The sequence below is a fragment of the Trichophyton verrucosum genome, assembly GCF_000151505.1.
Source record: "Trichophyton verrucosum HKI 0517 chromosome Unknown contig00300_1.f1.exp, whole genome shotgun sequence".
NCBI lineage: Eukaryota > Fungi > Ascomycota > Eurotiomycetes > Onygenales > Arthrodermataceae > Trichophyton > Trichophyton verrucosum.
The window spans coordinates 13,785-36,692 of NW_003315449.1; the positions used below are offsets into that span (position 1 = coordinate 13,785).

Genomic DNA, 22,908 nt, shown 5'->3' on the forward strand with positions numbered 1-22,908 from the left:
AACTGACACAATCCAACTCCACATCTTGGGGAAAAAGGAGACAACTAAAAACACACTAGAGGGGCGTTTCATTCCATTATAGAGGTGGTGAGAAATGCAAAATGCGAAAGGCAGAAGGGAAAATAACAAGATAAGAGAGGATAGGAAATACCGTACATAATGGGGTGTTTATTTTCGCCTACAGCCCGGGCAAGCTTCGTTCGTAACATGTTCTTTTCTTTTCTTTTTTTTTTTAATCTTTTTTGCTTTTGTTTTGGTTCAGCGCACCTCCACCGGCAGATGGCACACTGAAGGGCGAGTGGGTGACACGAAATGGCGGGAAAAGATGAAGATATAGATGAGCTGCTGTTTTGCCTTTAGAAGCGGAAGAGCTTGGCAGCTTCAGTGTTCGCTGCGCCAGCGCCACCGGTTGCAGCCTTTCCAGTATGGCTGGAGCTGGTGTCATTGTTGTTAAGCCCACTGGGTTGCAACAGCTGTAGGGGGATATCTGGAAGGCTGATCTTGAGGGTCTTCATGATTAGAGGGCCGGCGATAACAATGGCAAAGAGGAAGAACATGGTGAAGTATAGAATGGCAAAGCGGATGACACGGCGCTTGCGAAGCTTCGACTGCTTGAGAGAGTAGATCGGAGGTCGGATTTGACGACTAAAAAATTGTAAGTATAGGGAATTACAAAGAGGGATTGCGGACTGTGCTTACCTTGGTCTGAGCCAGAAGAGGATGACGGAGTGACCCTTGTCAACGTATGGAATACACAAGGCCGGAAGCATGAGAATCAAGATGACATGGCCGAGGATGAAGTCAGCAGCAAACATGCCGAGTTCAGTGATCTTGCAGAGGAATTCACGGCCAGGTTGAGATAGCGAATGCCAACCCATACCGTACCATTTACCAGTCCACCAGGCAATGTTAGCATCATCTTGTCGGAATTCTCTTGTCAGGGCAAGGCCAATGATGAGTTTGAAGACAAATCTCTGGATGGCAGTGACAGCAATCATTCCAGCAAGTGTACGGCTGAAAGAGAAGCCCTCAAGGAAAAACATGATTTCAAAGAAGATGAGGAGGCCGACAACAGCGAATCCGTGGGCAATGGCAGCGAGGACAGCACCAAATTTCTTGCAGCACATGCTGAGAATGGGGCCCATACAACAGGCCATGCCGAACATACCAAGACAGACACCTGCGTTGAGTGCGATAGGGCCAAGAGCAACAAGACCAACACGGATAAGGGAGTTGGTTGGCTGAATCTTGTGATCGGGGTTGTTTTCCTTTCGAACACCAGTCTGAGCGTTGATGAAGAGGTATGGAATGAGAGTTACAGCGACAAGCACCAATGGGCCGACAATTTCACTGAAAAAGATGTTGGAGAACTTGGCTCGTGGGATATCACCAGAGAGCTTCTCAGATGGGGAACCAAGGACCTTGCGCTTGTAACCGGTGATTCTTGTACGCGAGAGACGGCAATAGGCGATCCAAGAGGAGGCATGAGAACGCGAGTTACCACGGGACAGCCATCTCAAATAGTCACGGTAATCAATGAAGAAATCATTCCAAGAGAACTGGTGAGGGTTGAACAAGAAGGGCGAAATGCAGAGAGCAAGGAGCGATACCCAGAAGTACAACAAGCCAGGCAGCCAGACGGTGGCAGTTGCGAATAGAAGCATCATCAGCGATCGTGCACCAAGGTAGATGGATGGACCAGCGAAACGCGAGTAAAGAATACCGAACGGAATACGAGCGGTAGCAAAACCACGACCAGTACCAATATATCGGGCACCACCGAACGACAAGTTGTTGTGAAGAGAGTTGGCGTAGATCTGACACACGAACACTTCGAATAGAGGAGAGAAGGATCCGAAATGCTTAGCCAAACGAGTAGCAGCTCTCCAGAAACCACGCTCAGTCAACTCTTGAACAACCAGCGGCAAGAAGGATAGCAGGAAAACGATGCAAATAGACAAGATACAACGGTTGACCCAGTCCTTGATGGGGTTGAGATCAGCACATCCAGTTGGCATCAGTTCGTCGGTAATTGGAACACCCTTCTTAACCTGGCAAAGGATAGTCTCATGTCTCAAGGCTCCAAGGTTGATAAGACAGATCATGAAGAGCTGCACAGACAAAATGATGAAGATGTTGTTGATGTGGAAACCAGGATGGGCATAGAAGAAGGACAAGAATCTGTCGAGCGGCAATTGGGTTCCTAGGTAGTAGTATTCACGAGAAAGCATCTGTTCACCCATACCAGTTCCGATTTTGGTGGTGAAGTTAAGAATAGAGCCAAAGCCAAGATCACGACCCTTACCACACTGGTAGTATTCACAGTGCTTGATACGGCCACCACGGAGCAGAGCATTCATACCGGCGTAAATATCCTCGTTAAGATGCAGACCCTTTTGAGCTTTGGAGACACCACCACGGGTATTCATGAAGATAGCGTTAAGGAAATCAGGATGTCCGTAGTGAAGCTTGCCACCAATCTGAGCGAGAGTACGAGCGAAGAGAGTACCGAATGTCTGTTCCTTTCCGGCAGCAACGTCACCGAGAATACCAATGTTCTCAGAGAAAATGTATTCACGAGCTCCAAGAATGGCAACAGGGTCAAAGTTCACTGGTGGAAGACCTGGAGTGTATGGAGAGATGTTTTCAGTGGTCATTTCCTCGAATTCAGCAAGCACACTTCGAATCTTCAAGCATTCTTCCAAGTAGTTGTCCTGGTTAGCGTCGATAAGCTGGATGTATTCACCACGGTAGAAGATAATGGCATGGTTCTGGTTGTCAGACTTTCCATCACCAAGAATTGGGTTACCAGAAAGCTGGACTCTGAACTTTGGTCGTCGAAGGCCGTTCTCCAGGATTTCAGAGTGTCCATCGATGAGGGCAGAGAACAGTCGGGGCTCCTCACCCTCATTCACCGGAGGCTCTTCGTCAAGATAAGCGATCTGAAGGTCGGGGTAGGCACGGAGCAAGAATTCAGTGTTTTCACGTTCTTCTTTGTTGAACTTGGCGAATCGCTGCATGGAAACACAAATCTTGAACTTGCGGCGCGCCATGCGTTCCAATTCACGTTCCAATTTGTCAGAGTTACCGCCAAACATTTGGACAACCTCGGGGTTCTCAACACGGTAGAGCAACTTGATAGCACGGCTGTAGTTCATGAATCCAGAAATGGTACGGTACAGAGTCTGAGAACGGAGGGAAGCCCAGATACGAGTACGGAGAGTGTACTCGGGAGCAGCAGACTTGAAACCGATGCAGTAGAACGGAAGGTCATTAATCTTACTCTTCTGAGCGTCCTTGGCATTCTTCTCATCATCTCCGTTAAACTGGGAGGTCTCATCAGCCAGAATCTTGGTATCTTTGACGAAGCAGTCCCATTCGTGTGGATGAAGCTGTTTAAGGTATTCCAACAGGGTGACACGGGAGTATGGCTCATCTTCACGGATAATCTCACGCAGGGACAAGAGAATCTTTTCACTGTAGTGGGGAATCAGGACAGTGAAAGTTGGCATGTTGTCAACAGGTACCGGCTCTGGGATTGGAGTAGACAGAGACTGGGCAAAGAAGGAGATACGACGCTCGGCTTCGCTAAGAGGAGGGAAGAACTCGGTCTTGAAGGAGTGATCTTCCTGAGAGACGAAGAAACTTGGGGCACGGAGGGTACGCTTTCCTTCTTGCTCGGATGGAACCTGATGGTAGAGGAGCTTTTGAACGTGGTCGATAGCCAAGAGATGCTCACGGTACATAGAAATGACAACTGCGTTCCACACCTGGGAGATAAGGACCTTGGGTTTGTATTTGATTTCCATGTCGGTGGTAGCAAGAACCTTAGAGTAGATACGCTTTGGCAGGCGAGAGAAGATATTCCTCCATGGAGTCCAGATGGAAACACCAAGGTAAAAGGATCTGGCAACGGAGAAGATGGCGTTGAGAATAATGTACCACAGATAGGTATCCAAGAAAAAGAGGACTAGATCGGTGAAGAACATGAGTCCAAGGAGAATCTTTGGCTGGTACTTGCAAAGAATGTCCTTCAAAATCGCGTCACCATGACAGATACCGATCCGGGTGTTGGACAAAATTCGAATAGGATCCTTGAGCGAAAGAGTCAGGAAGACGTAAGACTCTCCCAGCTTAGCTCCGAAAACGCAAACCCACAATCCGTAAGACATCCATCGGTCATTGCCTCGGAGGCGAGGATAACTGGCAGTGAATGTCTGACTGGCAACATACTGCCGGGAGTTTCGCTTAAGGTAACTTCCGAAAAGACCACCAAGCGGCATGACCGAGAAGAAGATGAACGTAATCAAGGCGATGAAGAATTGTGCAATTCCAAGAGCAAGAGCAATCTTGTCCTTTCCTGCATCCTGACTGATGAAGAAGACATAAACGCTAGGTCCCAGGTTGACAATAAACACAGCAAGCAGGAAGAGAAGACGTTTCGACAGATGCTGCGCACCAGCCCATTGACGAGGAACATAGCACCATTCAGCAAGGGTAGCCCAGACGTTGATGAAAGCAGCAATAGCACCACCGAGACCAACAGCAGACCAGACGGCAGCAGCTGGCGGGGACTCGTTGCCTTGCTGGGTATAATTCTTGGTGTAGAGAGTCTGGGAGTTGTAGGCAGTGTAGAACCAGAAAGCAGTAACATGGATGATCCAGATACGGTTAAAGTTGACAACCATGTGGAACCAAGAGCGAGTCTCCTTGTAGGTCTTGAAGAAACACTTCTTCCAGTTGACATCTTTAAGCTTGTTCCACCGCTCGGCTGGAGGAACATCAACGAGACGGGTCTTGTCTTCGAGAACGATACGCTCGATACCCTCTGGGTACCAGAAGAGCTGGTTGCAGTCGTCGTAGCCAATAATCTGAGCGTGGTCACGTTCGCGACGGACATACTTGCCATCGACAATCTCGTAACCCTGGTCACGGCAGTACTGGTACAGCGGAGTGATGATCTCGTTGAGGTAAGTGAATTCCGGAACGGGCTCGACACGGTTCTGGCACTCGGGGGAGCGGAGGTAGTCGTCAGCACACTTGAAGATGAAGCAGAGACACTCTGGCATGAATCTGGTCTGGTTAGCTTCACCCCAGCAGAGCAGGTACAAGGCGATTTGGCGAGCTCTGTCATGCTGAGACATGCGGTTCATCCGGGTCTTCCATCTGTACTCGGCTGCCTCGAGACTGTTGTCACCTTCTAGGGACTCGAGCGTCTCTGCCTCGTCCTTCTGCTCCTCACCGGCCTTCTTCTTGGCGGCCTTTCTGGCTTTGCGAGTACGTCTGTTGGTCTTTCCAAGTTTCATGTTGGCAAATCCAACGGCATCGTCGAGGTCGAGATGGGCAGCAAAGTACCAACGGCGGTAATTGGCATTCTCACCGCCAATGTAGTCGGCGTGGAGAGAAAGCAGAGCCTGGTTGGGAGTCATACGAGAGGCTCGAGAGTCGAGCTGCACCATGAAGTGATCGTACATGTTACGCATGCTGTCACGCTGGAAACCAAACTTGTTGACGAGGTCTAAGAAGATCTCCTCGATCTCCTCCTTGGAGAGTGGGATCTGAGCGTCAGAAGTCCATGCGGGATAGGGCTCGCGGGATCGTTGGCCCATGGGAAGAGCATCCGTTCCGTAGATGGGAGTGGCAGCTCCGGAAGATCGGTTTCCGTAGGAGATCTGAGAGGATGGAGGTCGGTATCCTCGGCCACCCATCTGGCTCTCGCTGTAGCTGTTGTACCGTTCGTCACCACGGCCGTAGTAATCACCATCACCACCACGGGCATCAGACCTCATGGTAAAGTCACTGAAGGTCTCCGAGTCCTCCTCGGAGTCATGGGGACGGCGTCTTCCACGGCCCTGGTTGTGGTCTCCAGCTCCCTGATCGTAGTACTGGTTGTCGTAGTAGTCATCCTGGTAGTACTGCTGCTGGTTGTCATAGTAGCCATCCTGAGGATAGTGCTGATCACCACTGTAATAATCACTTGGAGCAACGCCATTTCAATTAATGACCCGACTAATTCAAACATGGGGAGGGTAACTTGAGGTTGACGGTGGGAGGGGGGAAGTGTGTGCTTACGCTCTGTCGTAGTAGCCATCACCCTGCTGGTGCTGGCCCTGGGGGTAATCATATTGGTCGTAATAGGCTCCTCCATGCTGGTCCTGGTAGTAGGAGTCTCCGTGACCCTGTCCGTGGCCGTTGTAGCCATCGTCATAATGGTCCTGCTGGACCGCCTGGGGGTGCGGGTGGCCGGACATCGTGCGATGGTCTGTCAATTCACACAATCACTGCGCCCGTCAGTCCGAGTTTCTATACTCACCCAGCCACAGACAAAGCACAAAGGAGACGAGCACTCACCTTAACACGAATCCATGCAGTTGATTTGGTGCAGCGTCGAGAGAAGTTCTTTGTGGGCGTTGGATATGCAGTCGTGACGTGACAATCGTGAGGGTGCAAATGAAACAAGCCCGCTAACACCAAAAAAAAAAATTAAAGAAACCGAGTCTAAACTAGCGATTGAGCGTGAAGAATCGTTTCTCTGACGTCTTTCCTCTATGTCTTCGCGTCTTCTCTTTTTCTTTTCGGTGTCGTGATAAAAAAAAAAGCTCGAGATGCTGGCGGTTTGATGTCGTCCTTTTTTTTTTTTCTCAACACTTTTTTTTCCTTTCGTCGGTAGCAAGAACGAACCACCTGAGCGAGCAGTCGACACTCACTCTTCCAACCAGCAGAGAGAGGAAGAAGAAGAAGCAGAAGAAGAAAAGAAAAAAAGAGCGAAAAGATCGAGTGCACACAACGAGTGACTTCGGTGCGAGACAAGAGAAGAGGGTGGAGGAGGAGGAGGAGGAGGAGGAGGAGAGGGTAAAGAGGGAGGGTAGAGCAGAGAGTCGAGACGGGGAGAGCGAAGAAAAGGGAAAAAAGGGCGGCAAAGGACAAGCAAGAATAAGAAAAGAAAAGAAGCAAAAAAGGTGACGATAGAGAGGAAAAGCAGGAGACTTGACGTGTCGACGATCAGCCTGCAGGAGATTTAATATTCCTCGCTGGCTTTCCTTTTTTTTTTTTTTTTAATTTATTTATCGTCGCTATGCGCTGGCTTTGCTTCTTCTTTTTTTCTGCCTGGAGATGCTTCGTCCGATGGCTTCTGCAGTTTCTCTGCGGCTTCGTCGTGCCTGAAAAGACTCGCGAAAGAGGATCGCTCTGTCGGCTTCCACAGCGTCGTCGTCAATTGACCGGATTTCACAGGAAGAAGAAGAAAAGAAGAAGGGAGAAAAAAGGTAAAATTACAGGCTGGCGCTTTTTTCCCTCGATCTAATCGTGTATTTATGCTTGTTTATTGCGTACTGACATTACGACATCTCTGCATTACTGTAAATTACAGTCTATCTACAGCTGATATCTATGTATGGTTACTGTAATACTAGTACGCGGCTGGTGATACAGGGGCGAGGGATCCCCAGCCAACCCAGATGGCGGCCCCCTTAGCTCTCCTGGCAAGCCTTTCTGCCTCCTCTGGATGGAGATGGGTTTTCCCCTGGCCCCACAGGCTCCTCCTGGATGATTTCCTTGGGATGGCGCAGGCCGCCGGCCGCTGGCGAGGCTGGTGCAGTCCAGTCCAGTCCAAATTCCCCTGCTAAGGGGGGTGGTGGGCGGACGAGGGAAGCAGGGCCGCCGGGCGCTTCGGGAAGACCAACCAGCACCACGTCAGGGCTTCAGAGCCCTGAGACCTTCGAGGCTAGTCCAGTCGTACTACTCCGTACAGAAGCAAGCCCTCTTATATAGTTCGCTGGTAATAGTTCCTAAACGTGGACAAACTGATTCACATAAACCAGTCAACCAGTTGTACCACGCCGAACTGGCGCGCGCCCCGGTCGACTCGCCACCTGGTTCAGCCTGCATTCAATCAGGGCATTCCAACCTCCAGGCGAGGGCATATCACTGGAGATTGCGATACATCGGCCCACCGCCAGATCTTGCCTGTTGCTGCTGCTTGCTTGATTTGCTTTTTCCAGTTGCTTTTCTTTTTTCCCTTCGTCACTCCTCACTTTCTTCCCTCTGTTCTGGTGTGTCTGATGCTTACACATCCTTCAAGTCGAGGGAACGGACCTGGTTGGACCATGGCCCGTAAAAATACTTTGATGCCGTAATGTACCTCTTGTTCCGTATCACCCTGGAACCCGCCCTCATGCCCGTTCGAATCACGCTGTATGGGCCCTCCACTGGTGTCTCACAATCGCAGGGATGAGGTGGGGTGTTTGACATTTCAAGGCTTGGGGGGGCGTCTCGCGCATTTCTTCTTCCTGCTCGCTGGGCTTATTTTTCCTCATCGGCTTGCCACTGTGGTTCGCGGCCTCCATCGCGTCTCCAGCCTGTGGCGGTGCCTGCAGTAGTCGTTTAGAGCCGTCATCTTCGAGTATGCCTCTTCACAAGCATAAATATAAACGGGATCCGCGAGCCTCCGGCCATCGGTTTTGATAGCATAAGTGAGTCTCACTCAGACTTGGTATCTCGAACCCTCGACTTCTTGATGTCTCGACCGTCCGTGACGATGTCTCTCTTCAGCTTCTCGTAGTCTAGTCTAGTCTCTTGTCTCTCGTCTCTCGTCTCTCGTACTCCGTACTCCAATCGTAGTCAACCCCAGGGCATAATACCATCCATGGCCAGTGACCTGCCAGACCAGAACCGTCAGCCGAAGAACGAAGAAGCGCAGGGAGCGCACCCTGTAGACCAAGCACTCCCAAGAAGAGCTACTTTACCGCCCATCCTGACGGCCACCCCCCCTTGTCTGCCCGTCTATCTCTATCTAACCGCCCGTGTCTTCGTCCGCCTGGCTCGCCTGTCGCTGCTTTGTTTGGCTGCGTGTTTCATGCGTGCTGACTACGCAAGCCCCTTTTCCCTGTCCTGTCCACGCAAGCTGCAGCCAACAAAAAAGGTTAACGTGACTTTCTCCGGGTTTCTCCAGAAAGGAAAAACAACATCTTCAAATTCTTTCTTCACTCTCGCTCTTCTCTCCCTTCTCCTGTTCCGAGAGACCTCTTCATCCATCTTCTTCACACTCGTTCGAGTCCATTCTCCGGGGCGACTACTTTCTCTTTCGTAACCGCTCTCGTTTATCTTCTTTTTTTTATTTCCCCATCTCCTTTACGCTACGGCTCCTACTCTCGCTTTTCCTTGCACCTTTTCGTATCTACAACACGCGAGAGATTAAGACATTGTTACCATGAAGTTGTCCTCATTGGCGGCCGCTACGGCCTTGGTTGCCGGCTCCGTTGTCGCTGCTGACCTCGATCCAATCGTCATCAAGGTTGGTGCCCGTTCTGCGTTGATACCTGGCTGGCCCAGGGAGGTTTAATAGGGGGAAACAGCAGAAGGACTGAAGACTGACAGTCGATATTGGAACTATAGGGAAGCAAGTTCTTCTACAAGTCAAATGGCACTGAGTTGTACGTTGCATCCATGCCCCGTCATATGTCGTACCTCTTGACATCGTTGCGCTAATTCGACTCTTATAGCTTCATGAGGGGTGTCGCCTATCAACGTAAGTGGACGACTTGATACCATACACTGCCTACCAAGCTCAACACCTAAGTGGCATACAACTTACACTCGGATAGAGGAATTCTCAACCAATGGCACCAGTAGCGATAAAAATACCTACCAGGACCCCCTTGCAGACGTAGAGTCCTGCCGGCGTGATATCCCCCTGATGCAGCAGCTGCAAACCAACACCATCCGTGTGTACGCCATCGACCCCAAGAAGGACCACAGGGAGTGCATGAAGTTACTCCAGGATGCTGGCATCTACGTTGTGGCCGACCTTTCTGAGCCCAGCACCTCCATCATCCGTGATGACCCCAAGTGGGATGATGTCCTGTACACCCGCTACACCTCTGTCATTGACGAGCTGGCCAAATACGCTAATGTCATTGGTTTCTTTGCTGGTAACGAGGTCTCCAACAATAGCACCAACACCGATGCCAGCGCTTTCGTCAAGGCTGCCGTCCGTGATATGAAGTCCTACATCAAGAGCAAGAACTACCGTGCAATGGGTGTCGGCTATGCAACCAACGACGACGCCGAGATCCGCAAAGACATGACCGCCTACTTCAACTGCAATAAGCAAGAGGAATCCATTGACTTCTGGGGCTACAACATCTACTCTTGGTGCGGTGACTCCTCTTACACTGAATCGGGCTATGATAAGGTCGTCGAAGAGTTCAAGGCCTTCAATGTCCCAGTCTTCTTCGCCGAGTACGGTTGCAACGAGGTCCAGCCAAGAAAGTTCACAGAGGTCCAGGCCCTTTACGGTGATAAGATGACCCCTGTTATCAGTGGAGGAATCGTGTACATGTACTTCCAGGAAGCAAATGACTACGGTAAGCGCCCTGTCATCTAATATTATATCCATCAGGTCGACCGCTAACTGGCTACAGGCCTCGTCAAGATTGAGGGCGGTAAGCCCAAGAAACTCCCTGACTTCAACAGCCTTCAGAAGCAGATCAGCAAGATCAAGCCCTCTGGTGTCCAGATGGATTCTTACAAGCCAACCAACACCGCTCTCAGCACCTGCCCCAAGAGCTCTACCTGGAAGGCCAGCGTGAAACTCCCACCAACCCCCAACAAGGACCTCTGCTCCTGCATGGTCAAGAGCTTGAGCTGCGTCGCTAAACCCTCCGTCACCGGCAAGGAACTCGGCAAGCTCTTCGGAACTGTCTGTGGTAGCGATAAGGATGCTTGCAAGGGAATCACAGCTGATGCTACCACTGGTACCTATGGTGCTTACAGCATGTGCAGCCCCTCAGAGAAGCTCTCATTCGCTTTCGACCAGTACTACAAGCACCAGTCGGCCAAGGGCAATGGAGCCAACGCCTGTGACTTCGACGGCGCCGCTACCACCCAGAAGTCTGAGAAGCCATCTGGCAGCTGTGCTAATCTCGTCAACCAGGCTGGCCAGGATGGTACCGGAAGTGTTACCTCTGCTCCCGGAAGCGGCGGCAACAAACCGGACGAAGGTGCTGCTTCCACCATCTCTGCCCCATCCGTCAACCTGGGCATTGTCAAGCTCGGTGCTTATATCTTCTGTGCCGTCCTTGCTGGCGCTGGTATGATCTTGATTTAAACATCCGCGGTGTAACCAAACAAAATCCCCGTCAGTTCTTGTTCTCCATGATAGATCCCAGTAATACATGAACTATACCATTTATCCATAACCCATCGACACACTGAGCTGCTTCCTCTACCCCAACTTGCTTGCCTTCTTTGATTCCCTCATTGCTTCTTCTTTCTAATGGTCATGTCGATACTGGATCGGCCGATCCTCCGTTTTTTTTTCTCCCGCTACACCATCTGTACCTACCGTAGCATGCACTTGACTTGATTCCCTCTTCCTTTCCTTATGAGTTTGTAATAGTGATGAAAACTGAATCCTTCTGCCCCTCTATATTTTCACTTATGGGAGTAGCCCGGTAAATTGGCATCAATCGATTTCTTTCCTTAATTTTCTTGCTAAAATAAGGCTGTAAAGTGTGTAAATGTTCGGAAGGTAGCTGTGTTTGTCACTTCTCTGGTGGTTGAAAGAAGCTTTTATGCATATTTTTAGACGGTTGCCCCGCCAACGACGAAGCATCAGCCGCATCTCTAAAAGCTACGATGAATATTCAGTCGGGGAATCCAAGGAGACATCAGCATATTCCTTACTCACACTCGATGATATTCACTTAGTGGACTTCTTTGGCTTGGTTTTCTCGAAATACCCCCTCATTCCACCTATTCAGAATGGCGAGACTTTATACAAAACCAAAGGAAACAGATCAAGTGGCGAAAAGAAGCACCAAAGGCGGAGGAAGAAAAACTGTAGAGAATGAAGTAGTGGCCAGACCTCAATCTACAGCCGGTGACGATGAGATGCAGGAGAAGATATCCTCTGAAAGCGCAAGAAAAGTGGAACAGAATGAGAGCAAAGATGGCCCTAGACGAACTGTTAGGTCTAGGAGGCACATCGATGCCCAGGAAAAGCTGATATCCCAGTTATCTGATTTATCCTTGACCTCGAAGAAGAAGGGAAAGATATATCGAGAGAGAAATGAGGAGGAGGAAGTGGTTGAGAGGTTCAACAAGTTGGAACTTCAAGGGGCAGATGAAGATGACGAGGAAGACATGATGGAGAAAAGGTTACCTGACGAGGAAGATCAAACGGACCTGAGAAGAAGATCTCGCCGTACATTCAAGAAGAATTCTAGTTACAGTGATGAAGACGAAGAGGAAAATGAAGAGGATAGTACCATGGGACGTGATGAAGGGGATGATACTGAGGATTTCGATTCATTGGATGACTTTATTGTTTCTGATAATGAATCATTGAGCCTGTATGAGGACTCGGAATATGAAGATGAAAAGGATAGTGATGAAGAGGGGGGAAAGGAAGAAAATAGCAAATTTCACCCTTCCCCTGACCATCATCTAGATTCTGATGCTGAAGCGCAGTCTGAACCACAGCATCGGCCACGCAGAAGACTGTTTAGGGGTAGAAGAAAGCAGCGCTGCTCAACTTCATCTCATATATCAGATAATGAAACTTGTGAGGGTTCTGACAGACATAACAATACCCCAGGTTCTAACACAGAGCCATTGTCATCCAACAACATGGGGAACAACACATCTTATCCTGGTAATCAGGAAGAAGATGAGAAGGATACAGCCATCACAGCTGATATTCTGCTGGATTCCAGGCCATTTCTCCCAGCTCCAGCATCTCCTAAGTTATCAAAAGAGCCTAAAAATCAAAACAAAGTATCTGTGGACTCAACTACTACAAAGAACACAAATAGCCGAGCCATAGATAGCTCTCAAGGGTACGGAATGTTCCTTTCCAATTGACTTGATCTGTATTTGGATATCAATTCTTGTCACAAAATATGTCTGCTAACCTGAAAATAGGACGCCCCCTTCTTCTGCTGAGTCTCCCGAGCAAGACAGCTCGAATATGGACTTCGTTACTCCTCCAACCTCCCCTACAAAGCCCCGGCTTAAATCTCCCTCAAAGACACAGAAGAATCGCATTCCTCCATCCCCTCACAAATCCAATATCGACATGTTTTGGGACCAAGAAGCTGTCAATGAGTGGAATGACAAGTTCTCTCCTCGAAAGATGAAAGCTCCTAATTTCTACAAACGGCATTTTGATATCTTCTCTGACACAGAGGGTGAGGATGATGACGATAAACAGACATTTGGTAGTCGGGACAACGACTGTGTGATTACAGATGTGTCGATTCCAAGGCACCTGGGCACTCCTGAACCTGATGCAATCGGTGACAAGTTGCCTCTACATACCTCCCCGATCAAAAACAATGCTAGCCCGGGTAAAAAGCAAGCCAAGGCATCAGCATCGACGAAGAAGGCATTGGCTACCAAAAAGCGAGAATTCGATGAACGAAAGCATACTCTTGCTACGAACTTCTTTAACGACTTGGATACTATGGTGACTGGGGGCGAGATTTTGAAACTCGCTAAATCTGCTGGTGGAGTAAACATTGTTTGGAATAACAAATTGACTACCACGGCTGGTAGAGCAACTTGGAAAAAAGAGTTGATCACACGCAACAGAGATTCAACAGAGCAGCTTCTTATCGACTCTTCTTCAGCGAACCTCTGTTCTCCGAATACTTCTTCTTCACATGCAACACCCTCGGCATCATCTTCAACTACCAACTCATTACCTACAGATGAACCTTTGATATTGTCAAGCAAATATTCTGCCCACCGTTCAATAAGACACAATGCCACAATTGAGCTGGCAGAGAAAATAATTGACTGTGAGGGCCGGCTGCTTAACACATTGGCGCACGAATATTGTCACCTAGCCAACTTTATGGTATCAGGTGTTCTCGACCAGCCTCACGGCGCAAGTTTCAAACAATGGGCTAAAAAGTGCAAGACAGCGCTCGACGCTCATCCAGAGTACTCTGGCAAGGTCAAAATTAGCACGAAACATTCATATCTAATCAATTACAAATACATGTGGTGCTGCACGACTTGTGGGCAGGAATATGGTCGACACTCAAGGAGCATTGATCCGGTAAAGGTTCGGTGTGGCAAGTGTTATGATGGGAAGCTATTGCAAGTTAAGCCAAAACCAAGGGGGAAAGCAAAAGTGTAAGAGGCATGATAACGAGCCTGGACAAGGTTTGAATGATCTCATGATGTACGATGCTTCTATGGGCGATTATACCAGGTGTTCAATTTTCTGGCTTTGTTTTGTTAGATTTCTTTAGTTGGCGACTACTCTTTGCAAGGCCTTAGGGTTTTATCACTTGCTGACGAATTCAATGCATCATCCATTATCGTACGATTGCAATTTTGCTGAGTATCAAGAGCTTGTATTAAATATCTAGACTGGATTGATTATAAACGACATTGATTTTTCCTTTAATATACATAGTTTTGTTACTTTTTGTCCTTGGGGATAAGGCACTTTCCCCACTTCCATCCCTTCGTACGCTCACTGCGCTTATTCCTGATGTGCATGCGATTATTGATCTGGCAACTAACCTCCGAAGAGGCTATAGTCAATAATTCCCAGGGACCGCATCATATTGGCCATGATGTCATGCGCACGCATTTCCTCCTGGGCAACCGCGCCGGGAACTCCAGACTCCTCAAGCATATCGTGAGGGACATTGATATAAACAAGGATATCAGTGCCATACTGAGCGAGCCGTACAAGGAAGAAATGGCAGGTTGAAGTTGATTCGTGTTCGGTTATTGGTGCAGTAACGGTCGTTCCGGCGGTACCAGCCGTACCAGTTGATGTTGACGTTGATGTCGATGTCGCTTGCTGCGTAGACTCCGAGAGCATGTTAAGCAAACGCTGAGTGTCGGATATTTTCCCCTTGGCGGTCACCAGCGCCTGGCAAGTATATGCTGGAGAAGGTATGAGCTGAACTGGGTACGGCTTCGGCAGATCGAGGATCTCGTAGGTGTCCCCATTGGAAGTGCACATGTCATGGAGATGATACAGGACAGCACTGAGCTCCTCTTTGTTGGTATCTGAGGATGTTTCCAACTGAGCCACCACCTCTTCAGGCAGGGTATATGAGCCCGGCTCCAGTCGTTCGACCAGTTCGATGATGATGTTTGTCTTTGTGGAGGTTGACCGGAAGACCTCCTGGTTGTCAGGGATTGGATAGATAGACCTTTTTATGATTGAATCCGTCGGGTTTTCTTAGCAGGATGTCTCTCTTGAGTATGATTTATGTTTCGATGCCGTCCTCGCTCAAATTTGGGCTTATCGTTCAAATGTCCACTTGGAGTGCTGGTCGGGAGCCCAGCAGGCAGCAAGCCCCGCCGCGGGGTGGTGCAAGCGCAAGAAGCAACAACGGTGGCCATATAATATATAGAAAGCAGGGCAGCATGGGAAAAGGGGAGAGGGAGAGAAGTAGAAACAGGGTAAAAATGAATTATATCTTACCCCATATTTGTGAATCCCTTCGGTATCAGTACCTTCATCGCGCCACCATAGAGCTCGACGAGCTCATATCCCGTGTCAACATTGGCAGTAGACTCCGCCATACTGTAGCCCCCTTAGAGAAAAAATCGACTAGTTCGTGTAAGAGGAGAAGCAAAGGGGATTCTCTCTGTTTGAAATATCTAGGAGTAGGAGTTTTGAAGAGGCAGAGGTGCAAGCTTGCAGGAGCCCTTAATATATATAAAAGAATATTTTGAGTTTTATAATGGCAAAGGAGTTTTATAACGAGCCTAACTACCTATTTGTCAGACAAGAAAGACTGAGAGAACTTCAGGCTCAGGCATCAGGCTCCAGCTCTTCGTCCCGATCTTCAGAGTGGAGTCGAGAGCAGTCGCGGAGCAAAGGGATACACGGAATAACGCAGTTATTGCTCAAGGCAGAAGCGCAACAGGCATTCTTCAGACCAGTGGAATTGCATGGCGGTATATAAAACACGGCTTGTCCCAGGATTCTCAAGGGTCTGGAGCCGGTCTACCACTGTCAATGGCCAACAGGATGGGAAAGGTAGCTGGGCATTGGTTGAGCCCCTAGATCTCTGTCATCTAGGCAGCAGGCAGAGGCACAGGCAGCAGCCGTGGCACTAGGCAGCCACCGGGTACTGATTCGGGACCTTTCTCTTGCATAGCCCGGGTTTGAGGGCTTTGTGATGGGAAAACCATTAGGAGCGATCTTTGGAAGATCTTGTTCGTTGATGTATTTCTCTAATTTAATTTACAGGCAGAGAGGCAAGGAAGACGCATGAGATATTTAATGCGTGCATAATGTACTATGCGGGTGAGGTCTCGACAGGGGCCCAAATGGATGCGGAGTGCAGGTAGCGGAGATGCGAGATTTAGTTACAGGAATACCTGTAGATGTATATTGCTTTATAATATTTAATATCAACTAACCCATGTCTACATTGCAAAGGTAGATGTATGTACATAGCTGAGTATTGTAAAAACATGATTTGGTGGTGCTGTGGCTTGAAAATCGTTCTACACGCGGAGAAATACCCTATTAAGAATATATCAAGCGGTAACTGGCTTCGTCCCGAATCATTCCCCGTCAATAAAAGGACCCTTACTTCAAAGGGCAATTCCGAAAGCCTTTTTTCAGCAACGTGGTCCGACAACCACGGCTAAACCCGTAATGAAACGGACCGGCCTCCTGTTTTACCAGGAACACCGGTTTGCTCATGTAGCAGGGATCATAACGTGTTTGAGGACCAGGAGTCAAGAAGAGACATGAAAGGAAATCATAGATCCAACAGATATTCAGCATATATGTCAAGCTCGAAAATCCGAAATCTAGAGCCCCATTTATCGCGAAATGATTTCCGAGTGTAAGCACGGCTGGTGATGGAGCTGAAACTAACCAGTTCGACATACCAACCCTTGCTCAACGCGCGGTCAACCATCTTCAAGAACCCATCTGAATACTCAGCCTGGGCAGCGTCACCGGTCGCCAGGATAATTGTTGAGGGAGTATCGGTGTCAACGATACTCTCCAGTATTTTCAAATGTAGAATCTCATCTACGGCTTGCTCCACCCACCTTTCGGGGGAGGCTTGGGCATTCGTCTCGGAGCTGCTAGACTGATCATAGAGTGCGCGGCGCGAGGCCTTATCTCCACCACCGCCGGAGAGTTTCGTCTTCCGGGGCGATGAGGGCTTCGCCTTGTGTACTCGTTCGAGAATGTTCGCCTCATAACCAAGCGTTTCTGCTTCGTCAATGGCGGGATACCGATCAGAGCCAACGAGAACTCGCTTGCTGACTGGCCGAGCTCGTTCGAGAACGAGGGCAAAGTTCTGGAATGATAAGGGCAATCGACGAACTCGAGTAGTCAGAGGTATGTCCCTTGACTTCTTGATGCAGTCGTGGAAGCCAACCATGATCTGTAAGAGTAGTTAGAATAAGCTTAAGCTTTGTCGCTATCGAGAGTCAAGGCATAGCAACTTACGTTAGACATATCGACAAATACGTGAATACCTGCTGGTGCCGTCTTTAGAGGGCGACAGAGGCATTCACGTAAGTTCCCGTGATTCAGGTTATTCCTGACTTTGGCATGTTTTTCTTCGAGCAACGAGACAAGAGCCTGTTGCCTTTGTATAGTAGAGCCAGTCAGGAGCGGCTCAATATGGATAATAGACCCAACTATCCTCTTGCCTTTCGGTGCTGGAGCAGCCTCGGCCGCAACGACAGCACCAGCAGTAGTAGCAGGAGGTCTGCGAAGTATGGATTTAGGCGAGACCAGGACGGTCCCACTGGTAGGTGTAGGTAGTACCGATAACCCCGCGGAATTGATGCGCTTGGGAACATCTCTCTTGAGAATCACTTTCTTAGTGGGAGACCTGCTCCCGTCAAGCTGATGCTTTAGTACTGCAGCTGCCTCTAGCACATCCTTTTTGCCACTGCTAGCATGGGTGGCCGAGTTGTCAGAGACAGTACCAAGCTTCGGTGGCGTGGTTTGGGAGAGGAAGGTAAACAGGGCGCCAAAATCTCCAAGCTTAGGTTGTGCACCTTTCTCACTCTCGGCATCCCCTAGAGCATTTGAGGCGAACGTGGCATGGTTGATAGGGCCATTTGCAGTTTGCTTTGGACTCGCGGGGCGTTCATGTTGACAGCCTTCGAGGCTAAACGAATGTAACAGACTGATTGCCGGGGTCAGATCCCAGGAAGGTGGTGATGTGTCAGGGACAGACATTAACAGCCAGAACTATAGAGGGGTTGTAGAAAAGAGGTACACGGCCCGTCGTGGGGGAAGGAGGCAAAAATCGAAGGATAACACACTTGTTATCCGTATGGAGTTGCGGCAAAAAGACGGCAAATATTGGTGTGGGGTGTGGTAACAGCAATGCGGCAGGGTGTGGCAGGACAAACAGGAACAAGGGTTAGAAAAAAAGAACTTCGCTCGAATAACGGAGCAAGAGAGGAGGCGTAAGCATCATAAGCGGGACTGGGTAGCAGCCATTTCGTGGTTGCGCTCGGCGGTTGTTGCTTTGTTGGTGACTCGAACGATAGATGATGTTGTGATGAAGTTGATGGAAGCGCGAAGACGCTTGCAGAGGCTGCTCCGGGTGGAGCACACGGATCGTTTATGGGCCTCGGCACCCGGACGCCGGAGAAACTATGATGCAAGAGGATGACTAACACGGTTTTGGTCAAATCACGTGACTTAGGACATTGGCATATGATGTAATTATAAACTCTATTTTCTACTGCATCATCATGTACCCTACAGTGTTATGCATGGATGGGAGAGATGAAAGCTCTCCACAGCGGACCTAGCGCTGAGTTTGCCAGTGTGCTTGCTCGTCATACCCCTTGAAACGACAGGCGCTGGGGAGGGCAGTGTTCCCAGTATGGATGACGACGTCATTCCAAGGTTCTTACTCAATCTGGCCCTGAAGGGATGGCTATATAAAGGTCGACGATGTCCCTGAAATGGGCTACTTTTTTTTCCCATCACCATCACACAACAAGACGAACAATCCAATCAATTCCAATCTCACAAACTCTTTTCAAATCCCTCGAAGAACACTTCTTCTATAACAATCAATCACAATGGCTGACGCTGGACGCAAAGATTTCCTTACCAGTATGCGCCTTTTCCCTCCCCCTTTTTTCAACCCCTCTTTGATATTCTAAAAAGTATCCCCTCAATTCTAACTTGCTTGAACAGAGGCCAAGGAGGAGTTGACTCCTGACAGCACCAAGTCCCAGCAGGACAAGATTGGCGAGGCTTTCACTGACACCAAGGACCGCGTTGCTCGGTATGACCTATGATTCCCGCATTCCATCCTACCTTTCTCAGCGATATATTGAACTGACATATTTCACAGTGGCCTCCAGCCTGATGACCAGAAGGGTACTGCCCAGCAAATCTTCGACAAGGGCCAGCGTGCCAGCGACAACCAGAGCGGCGGAGCTGCCCAGGCCATGTAAGTAGTGAATTGCTTCTCCTCCCCGATGAAATCCTCCCCGATGAAAACCTCCCGGGCATTGCTAATAGCTATTTTTATAGTGGCGACAAGGTCAAGAGCGCCCTTGGAATGGACACCAAGCCCGAGTAAAGTGGAGGGCCAAACAACTATCGCGCATGAGTTCCCGGGCTTGTTCTTATTGGCATAGTGATATGAAGGCTGAACACATATAGCTTCCATTCTCTCTATATATTTAAATACCACCAATTAGTTCATGATGAATATACTTTAATGCACTTATGATATTTTCTGTTCAACTATCACTCACCGTTTTCACTAATAATACATTCTGATCTGACTTCCTAAAAGCGTAAAAACGCTCCTAGAAGAGGGGTTCAATTCCGTTCAACGTTGAGCCCGGAGTTGTGGTGAGCCAACAGCTGGCCTCCAAAGAAAGCTCGAAAAACTGGGAACAACCCCTGGGATAACATCTCGCGGGCCACGGGTCTCATGATTCTGGGTCACGGAGAGGTTCAGAGAGTGGGGAGAGGTGACGAAAAACTTCACATGCTGTGCATCTCATATCGAGGAAGCTCATGAGATTTAGCTCAGAGTTTAGTTGAGATCTCAAGCAGCCGCATTTTCATCCGTCCTGATATGGTATGGTATCTTGCTAGTCTGTCCATGCTCTCAAAAAGACATTGGATAAGGGGTATCAATTTCGCCCCTTTAACTGAAATAACAGCAATGGCTGTTGCAATACTGAGACCATTATCCTTTTCCAGGGCTCTTGTAAAGTATGCTCTGTAACGTTGAGTAATCTATTCGTCGGACCACCTTTTCCCGAACTCTTTTTGTGGTACGTCGTATATGCTAAAGCTAGAATTCCTGCTCGCTGCCTTGGAAGGATCCCGGCTACATTGTTAACCTAAAAATAACGTTATATATGCCCTCTTGGTGCCAGGATGTGCCAACCCGGGTTGGTCGGTGCTGGTTGTTGGATGTTGCTCTCTGTCAAAAAGCAAATATGGAAGCGCTTTTGAAAGTCTTCCGCCTGCGCCTTCCGAGGGACATGATTACATAATACGGATTTAACCGCGGAAAAATGAAGGGCCGTGCACGCTTCGAGTAACGCCCGGACCACCCACCCGCTGCCCGCCAGGCCAACCAGAGAATAACACCCGAGATGCGAGTTGAGATATAGATAAGCTGGCTACCAGGATGGCTGCTCTTCGTTCGGGCGGAGCCGGCTCATCTCCAAATGGGATGTCCTCGACACCTCCTGCTGGTGCGAATGTAGCTCCGCGACAGGCGGCACTGGCCAATCGACTCAACTCCGCTCTGGCTGCGTCCTATGCGGACTCGGAATTCAGAGATGCGCTGGAGACATTGGACAGTAGGGGGATCCAAAATACCGCAGAGACCAGAAGAACTCTTCGACTTGACGTCCAGAAGGAAGTTATTGATTCCAATGGCAAGATAATACAGGATTTCGGCAGGGTTGCTGAGGTGGGTTTCTTTTTCATGACTTGGGGTGAGAAGCTAGACTAACGGAATGTCTTTGTATGTAGCAACTCTCTCGAATCGGCGATGTAATAGCCAACCTCAATACGATATGTCAGGACATGCGAGATCGGTTGTCAGTGGCTCACAAGGAGACTGGACCGGTACTTGAAGAAGCGTCTACCTTAACGACTAAGAAAGAGGAAGCGGAGACGAAACAGGCCCTACTCAATGCTTTCAACAGACACTTCATTCTTCCCGAGGAAGACGTGCAAGTTTTGACCTCCCTGTCGGAGCCCGTGGATGACAGATTTTTCAGCATCCTCGGCCGGACAAAGCAAATACACAAGGATTGCGAGGTGCTGCTGGGCAGTGAAAACCAAAAGCTAGGGCTGGAGATTATGGAGCAAAGCTCCAAGAACCTCAACTCCGCGTTTCTCAAGCTATATAAATGGATTCAGAAGGAGTTCAAATCACTGAACCTAGAAGACCCACAGATTGGAGGAACGATCAGAAAAGGGATCAGAGTCCTTGCTGAGAGACCGAGTCTGTTCCATAGCTGTCTCGACTTCTTCGCCGAGGCTCGAGAATATATTCTGTCCGATGCATTCCATCACGCTCTTACGATAGCTCTGTCCGGCGAAGGGGCAGATGCAAATACCAAGCCAATTGAGTTTTCTGCGCACGATCCACTCCGGTACGTGAGCGATATGCTTGCGTGGGTGCATTCCGCCACTGTGTCTGAGCGAGAAGCACTGGAGGCACTCTTTGTCTCGGACGCAGATGACCTTGCCAAGGGGATGGAGGCAGGTATCAAGAGCGAGCCGTGGTCTCGCGGGGAAGAAGGCGAACCTGTATTTGATGGCCAGAAAGCGCTACGGGAGCTAATCACCCGAGACCTAAGCGGCGTTGCTCGCTCGCTGCAGCAAAGAGTTGAACTAGTTGTTCAAGGCCACGATGATATAGTTACTATATACAAAGTGGCTAATCTACTTGCATTCTATGAAACAACATTCAGCAAGCTTGTAGGGGCCGATTCGGCGCTAGTTGATACGCTTTCGTCGCTGGAGCGCTTCGCAATGGAGCACTTTGAAAGCTTGGTTCGGGATCGGGTGAAGACTGCTTCGAATGATTCTGCTGGCTTACTACCGCCAGACGACCTGAGTCCACCGGAGTACTTTACTGAATGCATCGAGAGTCTCGAACAGTTGATGAAAGCGTACGACTCGTCCTTCAGCCATGCGGTTCTTAACAAGTCGTTTGGTGAAGGGGAGGAAGGAAACGAGTTCACGCCTATCCTTCGCTCAACGCTTGATCCGATGCTGGATCTAACTAGGAAATCCACCAATTTGCTCAAGGACAGCTTTTCTCGAACAATCTTTGAGACCAACTGTATTCTTGCTGCGCGTACAGCGGTGTCGGCGTACGAATTTGCATCCTCGACTCATCTGGGCAGCTTATCAAATACTCTCGCCAATCTACGGGCTGAGCTGCATAAGTTCCAGCACGATTTCTTACTGGAGAAGTCAGGATTGGATACCCTGCTTCGTGCTCTAGAGGGATATAACGCCCGTAGCGAGTCGGACAACAGCAGCAGCAAGAACAAACTAGAAACCGTTGCCAAATTGCCTGAGTTCCAGCCGGCTGCATTATCGGCTGTGAGCCAGCAGCTAGATGACTTCCTACCTGCAGCGCTAGTTGATGCAACTGATAACCTCAAACGGGTGAACAGTGCTGGACTGGTGAAGGGGGTAACGGAGGAGGCAGTGGAGGCGTTTGCGAGCGATTTTGAGTTTATCGAGGGGATGATTGTTGGTGCTGATGAGGCGAAGGCAAGCGTTGGAGATACAGATAAAGATGCTGGTGAAGAAAGGGATGAAGAGGAGGAACAGGAGTGGAGTTTGAGAGCGCTGTTCCCGCGTACAACGGGGGAGATTAGAGTCCTTTTGAGTTAAGATAGATGGGAAGTAAATAGAGTTCTATATTA

At 49.2% G+C, this 22,908-nt stretch overlaps 9 protein-coding genes across 9 annotated transcripts; 6 read left to right on the forward strand and 3 right to left on the reverse strand.

Annotated features, from left to right (window-relative positions):
- Window positions 1-356: 356 nt before the first annotated feature.
- Window positions 357-6,251, reverse strand: TRV_03676 (1,3-beta-glucan synthase component; the record flags this gene model as incomplete). Its single annotated transcript, XM_003022149.1, has 3 exons — window positions 357-645; window positions 700-5,964; window positions 6,073-6,251. 3 exons carry the CDS (start codon window positions 6,249-6,251, stop codon window positions 357-359), a joined length of 5,733 nt encoding a protein of 1,910 aa, XP_003022195.1.
- A 354-nt stretch (window positions 6,252-6,605) lies between these two features.
- TRV_03677 (uncharacterized protein) lies at window positions 6,606-6,963 on the forward strand (the record flags this gene model as incomplete). The annotated part of the gene is made up of 2 exons (XM_003022150.1): window positions 6,606-6,614; window positions 6,697-6,963. The coding sequence occupies 2 exons, from the start codon at window positions 6,606-6,608 to the stop codon at window positions 6,961-6,963; spliced, it is 276 nt and encodes a 91-aa protein (XP_003022196.1).
- A 1,681-nt stretch (window positions 6,964-8,644) lies between these two features.
- Window positions 8,645-9,088, forward strand: TRV_03678 (uncharacterized protein; the record flags this gene model as incomplete). The annotated part of the gene is made up of 1 exon (XM_003022151.1): window positions 8,645-9,088. One exon carries the CDS (start codon window positions 8,645-8,647, stop codon window positions 9,086-9,088), a length of 444 nt encoding a protein of 147 aa, XP_003022197.1.
- Window positions 9,089-9,208: 120 nt separating this feature from the next.
- TRV_03679 (1,3-beta-glucanosyltransferase, putative) lies at window positions 9,209-11,107 on the forward strand (the record flags this gene model as incomplete). Its single annotated transcript, XM_003022152.1, has 5 exons — window positions 9,209-9,292; window positions 9,394-9,431; window positions 9,501-9,526; window positions 9,603-10,364; window positions 10,422-11,107. 5 exons carry the CDS (start codon window positions 9,209-9,211, stop codon window positions 11,105-11,107), a joined length of 1,596 nt encoding a protein of 531 aa, XP_003022198.1.
- A 656-nt stretch (window positions 11,108-11,763) lies between these two features.
- On the forward strand, window positions 11,764-14,146 carry TRV_03680 (SprT family metallopeptidase, putative; the record flags this gene model as incomplete). The annotated part of the gene is made up of 2 exons (XM_003022153.1): window positions 11,764-12,839; window positions 12,925-14,146. 2 exons carry the CDS (start codon window positions 11,764-11,766, stop codon window positions 14,144-14,146), a joined length of 2,298 nt encoding a protein of 765 aa, XP_003022199.1.
- Window positions 14,147-14,533: 387 nt separating this feature from the next.
- TRV_03681 (Ran-interacting protein Mog1, putative) lies at window positions 14,534-15,558 on the reverse strand (the record flags this gene model as incomplete). The annotated part of the gene is made up of 3 exons (XM_003022154.1): window positions 14,534-15,182; window positions 15,263-15,301; window positions 15,458-15,558. The coding sequence occupies 3 exons, from the start codon at window positions 15,556-15,558 to the stop codon at window positions 14,534-14,536; spliced, it is 789 nt and encodes a 262-aa protein (XP_003022200.1).
- A 1,193-nt stretch (window positions 15,559-16,751) lies between these two features.
- On the reverse strand, window positions 16,752-18,199 carry TRV_03682 (uncharacterized protein; the record flags this gene model as incomplete). Its single annotated transcript, XM_003022155.1, has 2 exons — window positions 16,752-17,390; window positions 17,456-18,199. The coding sequence occupies 2 exons, from the start codon at window positions 18,197-18,199 to the stop codon at window positions 16,752-16,754; spliced, it is 1,383 nt and encodes a 460-aa protein (XP_003022201.1).
- An 860-nt stretch (window positions 18,200-19,059) lies between these two features.
- On the forward strand, window positions 19,060-19,568 carry TRV_03683 (heat shock protein Awh11, putative; the record flags this gene model as incomplete). Its single annotated transcript, XM_003022156.1, has 4 exons — window positions 19,060-19,093; window positions 19,178-19,268; window positions 19,338-19,436; window positions 19,520-19,568. The coding sequence occupies 4 exons, from the start codon at window positions 19,060-19,062 to the stop codon at window positions 19,566-19,568; spliced, it is 273 nt and encodes a 90-aa protein (XP_003022202.1).
- A 1,071-nt stretch (window positions 19,569-20,639) lies between these two features.
- On the forward strand, window positions 20,640-22,876 carry TRV_03684 (uncharacterized protein; the record flags this gene model as incomplete). Its single annotated transcript, XM_003022157.1, has 2 exons — window positions 20,640-20,927; window positions 20,990-22,876. The coding sequence occupies 2 exons, from the start codon at window positions 20,640-20,642 to the stop codon at window positions 22,874-22,876; spliced, it is 2,175 nt and encodes a 724-aa protein (XP_003022203.1).
- Between the last annotated feature and the right edge of the window lie 32 nt (window positions 22,877-22,908).